General features: G+C 38.0%; 1 protein-coding gene across 9 annotated transcripts in view; it reads left to right on the plus strand.

The window, feature by feature from the left end:
- The window catches only part of pcbp3 (poly(rC) binding protein 3), an 81,118-nt gene extending 69,048 nt beyond the window's left edge, over nucleotides 1-12,070 (plus strand). For 4 of the 9 annotated variants that reach the window (XM_084908837.1, XM_084908836.1, XM_084908840.1 and 1 more), the window contains 5 exons: nucleotides 373-414; nucleotides 1,316-1,394; nucleotides 3,313-3,365; nucleotides 4,514-4,683; nucleotides 5,670-7,324. In XM_084908837.1, coding sequence (XP_084764963.1) covers nucleotides 373-414; nucleotides 1,316-1,394; nucleotides 3,313-3,365; nucleotides 4,514-4,683; nucleotides 5,670-5,724 — 399 coding nt within the window. In that variant the 3' untranslated portion in view covers nucleotides 5,725-7,324. Of the gene's footprint in view, nucleotides 1-372; nucleotides 415-1,315; nucleotides 1,395-3,312; nucleotides 3,366-4,513; nucleotides 4,684-5,669; nucleotides 7,325-8,300 lie in introns of those variants that run through there. The other 5 variants (XM_084908839.1, XM_084908843.1, XM_084908841.1 and 2 more) reach the window with 3 other exon arrangements.
- The last annotated feature ends 1,387 nt before the right edge of the window (nucleotides 12,071-13,457 follow it).

The following is a 13,457-nucleotide window of genomic DNA, read 5'->3' on the forward strand; positions in this document are numbered from 1 at the left end:
GAACCTTTAGCACCACTTATCAAAAGATTTAAGTGAGTGTAGGTATAAATTAAAGCTTGTACATAAACTTTTGACCCTGTGTGATCGAAGGAAAATCGACAATAAATTCAAGCTTGTGCACGCAATTCTTGTATTTTTAAAGTAATTAAAGATGTATGCGGCACAATCATTCCACTCCGGAAAAAAGAACACTTCAAAGAATTGATTAAAGCCCAAAATGATGATGACGTTCATGCCCAAGATGAGTGTTTGTAAGTGACTGAAAGGCTTTTTGAAAGTGTTTGAAAGTGTACAAACTGATTTGTTCTTTATTTGATTTTTTCCCCCTCTGATACTGAAGTCTGATTTTTCTTCTATGTTTTACCTTTCCAGGCCTACACAATTCAGGGACAGTACGCCATACCACACCCAGATGTAAGTTCTTAGTCTCTTTTTAAAAATTTAATTTTGAAACAAACCTGCGTTGTTTCGACATTTGATTAGATGCAAACATCAGCTCTTATGAGATATTGTGGCTGAACTACCAGAAAGATCTGGTCGATAACAAGCCAGTGGCTCCTGGTGTTAACGATCAAGGCAAAGACAGTAATGGCAGTTTTGATGTAGACAGCTCTTTAATTCCAGTGGACCATATAGTCTCCATTAATAATCTGCCTTCATCTGTCCTTGTCGTAAGAGCATCTCAAGAGCTACCTTGTGTCAGATCCACTAATTCAAAGTTGGGCAATGATTGATGCCAGTGGAGGTGGTGGTTGACGGTACAATCACTCAAGTACGGGCATGACACCCTCTTCCTCCCTCATTAAAACTCCTCATAAAAGGAGAGGAAGCCTTTAAAGTATCGGCCTTCCCTTATTCCTGATGGAAATGATATACAGCAGCGGATGGACATCCTGTGACCATACTGGCTGGGAGAGCAGGTGCTCTTGCAGTCATATGAGTTCTCTGAGTGTGAGTCAAAACTGCCATTTAGAAAGACGTGTGGTAATTAAGAGGGCAATAAAAATTATTTCCTGCAGTTAATGTTAATGTGCTCACCAGTGGGTCCACATTTTCAAAATCACTATGTTAAAATGATAAAGAAACAGGTAGAACAGAAAGGAAAATATCAAATTATCTAATAGATTCCATCTCCACGACAGACAATCATCCTCTCTCTGTATCTCTTTTTCTCTTACTTTTTATCCTCCACCACCCCGTGCCATGGCCTCCTTTTCCTCACCGTTTCTTCACTCTAGTTTTGGTTGGCTTCATTTCTTGGTGTGACCTGTGTAACAGTAACCTCTTAGTTCTACTTTCCCTCCTAACCCTTCAGCAGTTGACCAAGCTCCACCAGTTGGCTATGCAGCAAACCCCCTTTACCCCTCTCGGACAGACCACCCCTGCTTTCCCTGGTACGTACCCACGAGGCCCGATAGATACTTCCTTCTCTTTGCATCCAGAGAAACATTTTTCTCTTTCCCTACCTTGCACCTTATCTCTATTTTGGCACAGCATGTCTTGGCCCCCGTAGTTTCTATCGTTCTTTGATTTGTCCATGTATGTTTTTTTTTCTTGGATATGTCTGATATTTTGCCACTGAGAGGAAAAAAATGCCTTCGGGCTTCACTTTAAAATGATGTATTCCAAACTGCATTATCTCTTGGAAACAGGGCAAATTGTTTATGCTGTTGACTTTCCTTTAAGGAGGGAAACTCTAATGCCACAGGCCAGATTCTACAATAATAATTGTACCTCTAGCTCTTTTATAGCTCTTGGTGTTTATATTAGCCTATGTGCATCGCAACCTCTGCATCTGTGCAGTTGATCAAATGAAGGTCTCGTGAGTACGTTTTTATCCAGAAGCCTTAGCTATAATGAATGCAGAAATGCAAACTTTCAAGGATTCAAGGAGTAGTCCGGGTGGATAAGAAACATCTGTAGTTCACCTCTGTGGAATGCATATTTCAGTCTAGCAAGGTTGTAGCTTATTGGTTTGGCTTTTCTTTTCTTCCATATTTTATTTTATTTTTTCAAATTCTAACTTGTTGGGAAAATAAATAAACAGGACGGCAAAACTCTTGAAATTGAGTGTAACTTTTGAGACAGAATATCAGGATATTTTATGAGGCCTGTTGACCCAAAGCACAGGGAGAACATGCAGACGCCACGCAAAAAGGCCATGTGCTGGTTTGTTGCAGTTTCAACACCAAAACACTAGTTGGTGGTGGAGTTTCTCTCTTTGACCTAGCGGCGAAAGAAGACGTGGACAGTACCGTGAAACAACAGTACTGAATGGGCTAATCACATTCATTGTGTTGAGTCAACGTTGCATTTCTTGTTAGATGCATGTCAAGTTACGGTGAAGGGTTTCACAAAGGTTTGGAGTTATGATTAATCACACTTAAGCCACCATGCTACTTTTATTCCATTTATATCCACATATCAAGTTCTGGATTTTTTGACAACTCAAATAACGTTGCCTCCCCTCATCGGTCGCTCCTCTGATCTCAAAAAGTGAAATAAACCTAATGGGTGAAACAGAGAGCAAAGGAGTCAAGCTAGTCAGACTGTAAATAACAAAACAATGACTCTTACATGGCGCTGAGATAAGGCAGGGGGAAATCACGCTGAGGGTGTAGATGTAAGAAACCAATTACACAGCTGATATACCGGAACAGCATTAGTAAATAAGCAGCTATAACCTGATTTCCATTATATGCTGTTGATGTTTTCTGGAGTTTGACTTATAGGTGCAATCGATTCACACTTCTATTGATTCCTCGTGTGTTTTACGTAGGGTCATCTATCCCATGGTGGTTGTTAGATTTTATTTCATGGCAGTATATGGCTGTATATCTTTTAATTTTGTTACCTGAGCAGCCACACAGCGTTCTCTCTCTTTTTCTTTTTTTAACCCTTACTGTGCCTGTCTGCATAGCTGTACATGGAATGAGTAACTGATTAAACAAAGTTCATGATCCCCCTTCTGAATTTGTTTCCTTTTCTCTCCAAGCAGGAAATTTAATTTAAGATTTTGCTGTGTAATTTGGGAAATATGTTTTTAATTTCTTTCACTTAATAAATATAAATTAAATAATCAACAGCAGCTAAAAAAAATTCTAGTGGCTGCACTTTACTAGGCATTACTCATAGTGCCTTGATTAATATGAAGCCAGAAAAAACAGGGTAGTTTATTTTAACTCAGCTGACCTGCTGCTAGGTGGATGTGCTACCTTTGATTAAAAAAAAAAAGAAAAAGTTCCTTTTAGAGATGAACTCTGCTAAAGTATTGAAATTGCAATGTCTTTTCTTATAATGTCCGCGGTGCAGGTTTGGATGCCAGTCCACCAGCCAGCACCCATGAACTCACCATTCCTAATGATGTAAGTAATGCTGGAAAGGTTTCACGAGACATCAATTTCAAGAATACAGTCATGTGGAAAACTAAGCAAACTCCACGATTTTGTAGCTTGTAGAACCAACTTAAAGTAATTATTTTCTTAACGACATAAGGCTTTTTACAACATTTGTAAAAGTCATTGACGTGTGCAGGCATTTGTTTATGCACAGCTCTCTTAAGGTCCCACAGCATTTCACTCAGGTCTGCACTTTTGACTGGGTCATTTAAACACCTTGAATCCTTTATTTTTCAGCCATTCTCTCTTAGATGTGATAATGTGTTTGGGATCATTGTCCTACTGAAAGAGTCAGTTTTGGCCAAATTAACGGTCGAATTAATGACTTGAAGTTGCGCAGGTCCTGTGGCTGCAAAATAAGCCCAAATCATTACCGCTCTACTACCGTGGAACTCATCCAGGTTATGGTAGTCTTAGGAGCTTGACAAGAAGACAACTGCATTTCTTTAAGGTTGTTGAAAAGTTTGAAAGTTTAACAAACTTAAAAAGGTCCTTTTGCCTTCTTTCCAAGCTCCTGAGATCACTTGGTATGAGGCGTTTGTGTTGGTATGCTGTTTTCGCCAGATGAAATTGCAAAAATCTCCAATTTGGTCTCATCTGTCCTAATGAAACTGTTCCAGAAGTCTTGTGGTTTGTTCAGATGTAACTTTTCAAACCTAAGCCGTACTATCCTATGCAGTCCTATTGAAACTTTTTTTAATAATAATATATATATTTAATTTTATTATGTAGGGTTTTTTTTATAAGAGATAAATTTATCTATTTTATGTAAATTTAATAGAAAGGATTACTGTCTATTTGTAAATATATAGAAATAATGATTGCACTGAGATGCCATCTTTTTAAAACTGTAAGTGTTATAAAGAAGAAATGATTGCCATTACCAGCAGTGATCCTGCAAACCTTACTTCTTACTGTTGGCCCAACAGAATGACCCCACATGCTACTGACCATGCCATCATTAATCAACCTTTCTGAAATTAAACTCATTCCATTTCATAAACCATTACACTTCCATTTTTAATTAAATCTAGTTGGCATTTTGTATAAATATTGTAAGACAGCACAATGATTGCCTTGCTTCAGATTCAAAGACTTTTGCTTTTTCCCCACAGTTAATAGGGTGCATTATTGGACGCCAGGGCACCAAAATAAATGAGATTCGACAGATGTCTGGGGCGCAGATCAAAATTGCAAATGCCATGGAGGGCTCATCAGAGCGTCAGATTACCATCACAGGGACCCCCGCTAACATCAGCCTGGCCCAGTATCTCATCAATGCCAGGTAACCTTTCAACTCTGCTGGGCTCAAGCACAACATTAAAGATAAAAGTAACATCTGAATGAGCATGCTCATAGTGAAGATCCAAGAAAGCTTCGCTCTCTGATTGGGCTTTTTGGAATAAAAGGAGATCGCTGACAAGTTTACTTTTGACACTGAGACTTTGATGAGTCTCCAGAAAATGCAAAAAAAAAAAAAATCTGTCAGATTTACACAAGCAACAGATAAGCCCATGAATAATGTGAGCCATGCTGGGTCCCCCCCCCTATTTCCCTTTGGTTGTTCCTTTTGACTTTTGTTCTTTACATCCAACCAAGTGTAGACATTAAAATGCAGTAAGTTTCTGGGAGAACACTCTTTGCAAGTAAGTGGCTGATGGGAGCAAGGCCAACTACTGGAATGAGTAAGCTGTGCCTTTGAACAGAATCTGCAGATTAGTAAATTGGATGATCAATAAATGAATCATCAAATGTTCAATGCTTACTTCAGTTCACAAAGTTGGCCGACACAAGAAGGTATACAATCTCTGCGAGCTTAATTTAGAGATAAAACTGCTGTAAGACTGTTTTTGCACATAAGCTGTCAGTGTAATTAAATAAAAAGAAAATGACTCCAAGACAGTTACATCTAAATCCCATGCAGGACTAAAGAGGAGGGGCTGTGTAGTAAGATAGTATACATACCAGTAGAGAGTGTGAAACAGTTTTCTTGGCATGCTCCACTACCTCTGTTTCTCCTCTATCCAGCGAAACCTCTAATTCATTATCACCAGTGAAAATAAATGTAAAATCCGCAGCTCTGAGAAAACAGAACAGCACTGATGTCCACAGGCTACCTGCACCTCAAAGTCATATGTTATCAGCATTAGTGCAGGGGAACCCACATGCTCAACACAAAGCGATTTTTTGTTTTTGAGTTCTAAAGGGGATTTTAGAGAACAGCCCACAAAGAAACTAATGGCTACTGCTTTCCCGCAATTCCAATGGCAGGTTCAGGGACGTGGCCGCCATGTGGAATGACCCTTCATCCATGACAACATCCTGAAGTCGCCACAAATCTGGTTCTGTTTTCAGAAGCTAACGTCAAAACCACAACTTCATGATAAACCTCTATGTGTTATCCTGTGGGACTTTTGCTTTGCTAGTTGTGCATATAACTTCAGCTCTAGCCTGTAAGAGGCCTGTATTGACACCGGGGTCTGTTTAACAATCGATGTAGCCAGTGTATAGATTAAAAAAATAGTTTTTACTTTGGAAAATATGCTTATTCACTGTTTTTTGCAGAAATGTTGACAAGAAAATTAATAACAATTTCTGTGTCTTAAATGGGAAGCAGCTGTTACTTAAAGGAAACAAATCCACCCAGAAAAACATCTAAAAGCCTGACTCATTAGCTAATCAAGGCTATTAATGGCAAGCTGTTGTCATGGATTTCTCCCTAGACTTTACAGGTACAACCCAGAAACACAGATACTAGTGCTAATTAGTGCTAAGCAACAAACAAAGATTTCTTTTGTTGAATTTCACAAACTAATATTTGGAGTCAACTTTTTTCGATGGTCTGTTAGTACAATCAAACATGTCTAAACACACGTGAGGTATCTGCATTAAAAATCCTTCAAAAGGAACCAAAAACCAACATGGATGAGAGGTCCATTTCGGCGACTTGAACCACCACTTGTACCACCTCCATCCATCTTATCAGATCAGTCAGTTCCATCGGCATTTGGACCTCGCCTGGCTTATATATTGTCACAGTTTTTTATCCTAAATTACACTGACAATGTTGTGAAATAAATATATATTAATGAGAGAATACTTTTACTTTCTCTCTCTTCTCTTTTTAAATTTCTTTAACCTTTTCACGCATGAATTATGACAACCTTAATCAGGATTTTTTTCTTAAGTATTTTTATTCATCTTTAGGCATGAAAAAAGATTTTTAAATTTCTTTTTTTTAGATTAGATGAGATGAGATGAGATGAAACTTTATTAATCCCTCGGGTGGGTTCTTCTGGGAAATTCAGTTTCCAGTAGCACAGCACCGACAGAAGTTGCATGTTACAGATACAATAAAGGGGAATGAGAGTAAGGATATAAGCATAAATATACCATATATACACATATACACATATATAAATACAGAATATATAATATGTAATACCAGTGGTACCAATAACATGTACTTTTCAAAGATTTTTTTTACATGTCCACTTAGGTGGACAACATCACCTTTGGAGTGGGTGGCAGGGTATGGAGTCACACATCAGTGTCCAATGTAGTGGTTTATGTGCAAGTATACCATCAACACTGACACAAATACAAGAAAACACTTTCACGCATAGTGGTCACTACAGTGGACAGTTATTTAAAGGCTGAGACTGGATACTTTATATGTCTTCAAACATTTGGAGTTGAGCACTGTTACTTTGTACCTTGGTCAGAACAGTTGTGCCACTACAGTGCATGAATTATGGCCAAATGCAGTTTAAATTGAGTATATAACCCTCCTATACAGGGGTTCAGGAGGGAGAAAATTATTTTGTGCCAAGCTGTAAAAATGTTTACATGCTCTAGATTTGAGCATTTCAACATCTGAGTCTATGGAAACTGAGTTTTGGAGTTAGAAATCCAGCTTTTAGAGCGAGCCTGAGGTTGTTTTTTTCATCATTTTTTGTCACTTCAAAGTTGACTTCATATTGAAACTCTGGAGGTCGAAGCTTGGTATCGAGCTTAAAGCAACATTTGATTCAGATGGATACTTTGGTCTCTGGTGATTGGTTACAGGGAAATCAAATCCCCTCTTCTCTTCAGACCAAAGATGAGAGTAATGCACAGTTTGATAATTACAAAGAAGCTTTATTTTACATGTCTAAATAGGTAGATTATGTTAGCTTCCAGCAGAGCCAGGTAACTTGTGTTCACCTGTCCTCCCTTCCTCCAGCTTCACATTTAAAGAACCCACATCAGAATACCATTGATCTTCTCATTTTACTTCCTGCAATGCAGCGAATAAGCATATTGTCCCCAAAAAACAAGCAAACAGCTTCTTCAACTATTTATTTAGCATGCCTCATTTCAAGAATATCGTGTTTCTTTTTGGTATCGTTATATGAATTTGCATATAAAGTCCTCTTGTGTCATTGTCTACAAGGAGTAAAAATAATATTAAAAAAAAAAAAGGGAAAATAAAAAAATAAAGAAAAAAAAGGCAGGAAATGTGATTGCTACTGAGCAATGCTGTTAATAAGAAGAGTGATGTGATGCCTCTGTAATGCAACTCACTATTTCATAACACCGTTTTTCTTTTAATGTTTTTATGTTTTTTTGTGTGTTTTTTTTTTTTTTTTAGTCCACTGCATGGCTTCATGAGAGGCTTTAGTACTGCATGGTTATGTATCCACATCTGTTTCATGTGAATGGGTGCAATGAGAATATGGTGTCAAGTCTCTGTGAAGAAAATGCACCAAGCAAGAAAATTCAAGCACAAAGGCAACCATTGCAGCATAACTTTCACTGCCAAGCGAAAGTTCTTCTTTCACAGTTGTTTTATTTTCTGTCTACCCCCGCCCCCCTCCCCCCTCCTCCCCCTTCTTCCCCTTCTTCCCTGTACTGTTTTAGGCTGACGTCTGAAGTCACTGGAATGGGCACACTCTAGTTTCAACCCATCTTTCCTCAGTGCATCACATGACCCTTGAGCGAATGAATGGCATTGTACCTAATTTATTGGTTTCTCTGTGTTTGGTATTTTTTAAGTGACTTTAACTTTGATTATTTATAGTATATAGTGTAAACATGTGTATCTGCACTGTTGCTAGGACTCCTCACACCTCGTTTGACGTTTTTGAAAGGTTTTACTCCACTCTAGCATCTTCCATGCCATCTCATGCACTACATCACTGTGTCGTACCTCGCGTTTTATAAGACATCACCATACTCGTTCTTTTGTAATGCAGGCACCTGAAAGTAAACACAAAGTAAACCTAAGTATTGGTTTAACAATTTACACTGAGGTTGTCCCTCCTCCAGCCCCACATCCTTTTACACTGACCCATTTTTTAGACTGCTAGCTGGGACAATACATTAATCAACACAAAAGGTCAGCAGCTATATCATTTACTTTATTCCAAATCATTTCACACTGATTTCATGATTGATGAAATTAGTGCTCTACTTTGTGCCTGTAGACATTTGCCTGTTCGTCCTAGCATTGTATGTACACTATAGAATGATCTGCATGACGCACAAACCAGACTACATTTCACATTCATTTTAAAATCAAACAGGTGGAACCAAACGGAAATGGAAGAGTGAAAGGGATGGGTGTATCACTCTGACTCCAGTCTGAAATGACCGAGGGTGTGAGCCAGAACAAAAACAAAAAAAGAAAAAAAAAGAAAAGGAAACCGTGCTAATGCATAAATATGAGCCTTTCTGAGTTTCTCATTAGACCTGACAGAAAGCTGGGATAGAAAAATGAAAATATATCAAGGAAATGACTGGAGCAAAGAGTGAAATTCGAATGCATGCGATGAATAAAGCCCTTTTTATTCACCTATACTCCACCACCATATTTACATTATTCATGTCGTCATGTCATAGCTACTGTGTACAAGCAGCATGGGCCATATGGAGCGATTTCAGAATTGTCTAGTGTATATTTGCGCTCACATGTAGCTCATGTAAAGATTTCATTGTAAATCACAAGAGCTGAAAAGCTCATGGGTAGTGTCCTTGAAGACACTTGTTACAAAGTGGTAGGAAGCAAGCCATTTTAGAAACAGAAAGTGTAGAGTATTACTGGTAAGCATGCATGAAACGTTGGGATATCGAAAACACTGAAAGCATATTTTTAAATTTAAGCAATTACACATGATTCAGTTGATAGCCGTGCTTACATACACGTATGTATAACTCTCTGCAGCTGCCATCTATTACAGAGAGTACTGTGGGTGACTGTACTGATTTTATGGTATGTGTTCACAGGGGCGTTTCTGGAAGTAAGCAGCTGCACTCAGAACTTGCCACTAGGTAGTATCAGTGTTCATATGAACATCTGACAATCTCCTACTGGATTTTAATTATGACCCATATGCCAGCTTGCTTAATTTGACCAACATTATTGAAACAGTGGGACCCAAGAAATAAGCCAAGTAATGGTATCATATATTTAGTTTCACACCAGTTCTTTCTGTTGAAAGGTAAACACAGGATAGTAGAAAATAGCCACAACAATCTGAAAAATTGCTATAAGCAAGCACTTAGCGCTGGTGGGGAGGAAAAACTCCCTTTTTGAAAGGAGGAAACCTCAGATCCAAACTTATGGAGGGGCAGTCATCAGCAATCATTATTTGACAATGATTATGAATTCTGGCACGAGTTTCCAGGGCTGATGAGTCACGCCACTGTGCCGTTATATGTATAAGTACATCCTTACACATTGGGTCCAATTACTCCAACAAAATGTCTACAGTGTTTCCATTACTCCCACCTACAATATCTTTTGACTGGTATGACATCACAGCACATCAGGCTAAAATATTTTTCAGAATAGAAATACTTTCAGCTGCATACATGATCCCTGGTGGTAATAGAGATATGCTTAATTGTTGTTAGGATGATGAAGAGGTCCTGGCCCCAAAAGGTTTGAGAATTCAAGGTCTGGTAGCATCAATATTCCCGTTGATGCTACCAGACCTTGGATTCTTCTGAAATGAAAGATCCTGTGAACATGTACCATTATCTCTAAATGGACACACAACTTTTGGCCCTGTTGCTCAATCTGAAGCTGAATGTACTTCATATATGTGTTTTTAACTAATATTTACATGTCACACTGGGATATAGTAATTACACGGGTATATTTTCAATCAGGTGCATCAAAGCTAAATGATGTAAACAATTATTTAGCAAACGTTTTCGAACGTTACCAGGTTAAGAAGGTCACCCTCAAATGAAGTCGGTTTCAGATGATGTATTAAATAATTACCATATTATTACACCAGATACATACAATATTACATGCTGAAATTATTTTTCATTATGGTAAATAAAAAATGTAAGCCTAAATGTTCCTGTATTTTCTGCAAGAAACAAATTTATTTAGCAAGTGCAGCGCTTGTTTCAGCTTGTGTAGGCTATAAGATCAAAACTAGGGGATACCTTCATGTGTCATGTGACTGAAGATTGTTTTGGGGGGATATTTTTACCTTTTTTTTATAGCTGAGGTAGATATAGGCAAGAAATGCTGAAAAAGATAGGACGTGCAACTATTACATTTTTTTCTCAATCCCACTGTTTCAAAAATTCTGACTATTACACAATTTACTTACAAAGTGTTTATACATGTATGCATAAATCTTATATGAACTATTGGTCGGGCCATTACAAATTTGGCCCAGGTCCTGAGTATTTGGATAGAATGGATTATATATGGGTTATTACTTTTGAGTATAGAGTCAGTGATATTGTTTTGTTACATTTCACATCTTTATACACTTGCATTGTGAATGTATCTCTCTACATTGAACATTATCACTCATCTGGCTGCATTCAGATGAACAAATGGAGCACTCACTGATTGAAGGCTGATGCGTTTTAAACATTGTGTTCATGTAAAACTGATCTAACTGTAATTACTTGAGCAGAGTGGGTAAAAATGGTTCACATTACTATGAGATTTTGATATCAGGTATATAGCTGCCTGTTGTCAAAAAAGACTTGCAGAAATATTTTGCACTAGCACTAAAAAGACCAATCCAGCAGATGTTACAGACCACACAATGTCTAAAATATTACATGGCAACCATCTGCCTCAAATGTTCAACAAAACAAAAGAAGCTCATGTGAACAGTTTATGTGGCACACAGAGGCTAACCACCTATTTCACTTCTCTATATTCTAGCCATTAATGTGTTTATTTTTTCATGTTAATTGCACAATAATGGTTGTGCTTGTAGGTTCAGGGTATCTGCTGGTTGTGTGCACAGAGGTCAACCAAGATGCAGCCCCTTACAGCGAGACCAACTTTGCAAACAACTCAGTTGCCTTTTTGATTGCCATACTTTTCTCATTTATGCTCATGGCATCATTCATGTTCTCTTCACCCTAAAATGCTCTGTATGTCGTCCACCTATTGTTTTGTTGCTTTCGTTGATAAACCGAGTCAACACTTTTTTTTTTCCTGTGCTAGAGCAGCAAAAAGTTAAAGGTTAGCACTGAGGTAATATATGATGTACGTTGTTTGGTGCTGTTTGAGGAAATGTGTCAGATCATGTTTAAAGTTGATCATTTGCACCATGAAGGTCAGTATTGGATCTATTATTTGTTGGGGTTGAATCTGAAATGTTTTGTAAAAAGATGATAATAAAGTTTGTGTTTTTTTCCCTTGACGTCCGTCTAATTTGTATTTCAGAAAGTCCATTTCAGTCAAACATCCATCACTCACATAGATATGGATACACACAGGCAGAACTCCATTGCAGTTAAATGTTTTCACACATCAGTAATAACATGAGTGATCATTAACCCGGCCACTAAAATTAGTCAGAAAAAAACATAGACTGATCTCATACAGTTCAATGGTTGGCCCTCTGAACTCAAAGCTCTTAAAATAACTGGAGCGATTTCAGAACGATTAAATAAGCAGCCTCGAGAGACTGAGGTGAAGGTTGTTAAATGAAGTCATGTGTATGGAGGCAAAGCATCTAAGACAGGAAGATGACTGTGTATGGGAAGCTAATGCAAAAGCATCAGTGCAAGTAAAATATGATGCAACCTTTTTCCTGCCCTGAAAAAAAAATATTGGCATCTGTAGTAAGTATAATACCACGGGGCATGGATATCTAACATACCCAGCAAACTAAGCCCACTGGGTGGTTTTGCAAAATGAAAATCTGCATACAAGGAGGGCATAGATTTTGCACTGGACAATGAAAGAATGGATCACATCCCAACTGTTAATTATACCTGAGCCAAAGGTTGAGATAAATGTCAGTTTGACAGCTTTTTCACTGACAAATACGTTAGCTATGGACTTTCATACTACACCAAAGAAACCATTAAATAATGTAAGAGCTACTTGTTTTCAATACAGAAACCAATAACGGAAACTTTATGTTTTTTGAAACAGAAAGTTTGCCTTGAGCTGATGATTTTGTTGTAAATGGCACTACATGAATAGAACTGAAATAAACAGGAGAGCAACACGGGCGTGGATGAAAAGGGCATTTTGGTTATCATTAAAGTTTTTCCATTCAAGCTACACTTATGGAATACAGTGATTTGAGATCCATTCAGAATCCAGCCTCCTCTCTTTTTAGGACATAACATGGGCAGTATACCTGTAATTATCCCAAACTGAGTAGATTTGAATACTCTGTACAGCTACTTAATTAATAAAGCGGAGATAACCCTGCATGAGGTCAGTTAGTTAATACTAATGTACAAGTTAAAGACCTCAAAGTGGAGCCAGTCACAATAGGAAATCTGCAAACTGCAGCCAAGCTGTTTGATGATTAAGACGGTTCCAGACATCCGTGTGACTGACTCGTGTACCTAAGGGCAGCGGTCTCCCACTGTGTCAAAAATTTCCATTCATTCTCACAATGAATCCTGGTTTCAAACTAACTGGAGAAATAATTTTCTTGTTATCACATAAGGCACTGTACTGTCAGGCCTTTCGAGATTTTTGTTGTGTGCAAAGTAAATCGGCCACTGTGTTCTGGCTAACAGCATATATAGATCTGCTGTTTTTATAATGTCTGAATGTATAACAAC

The sequence above is a fragment of the Perissodus microlepis genome, chromosome 16 (genome assembly GCF_051167445.1).
Source record: "Perissodus microlepis isolate ML-2025 ecotype Zambia chromosome 16, ASM5116744v1, whole genome shotgun sequence".
Classification (NCBI taxonomy): Eukaryota; Metazoa; Chordata; class Actinopteri; order Cichliformes; family Cichlidae; genus Perissodus; species Perissodus microlepis.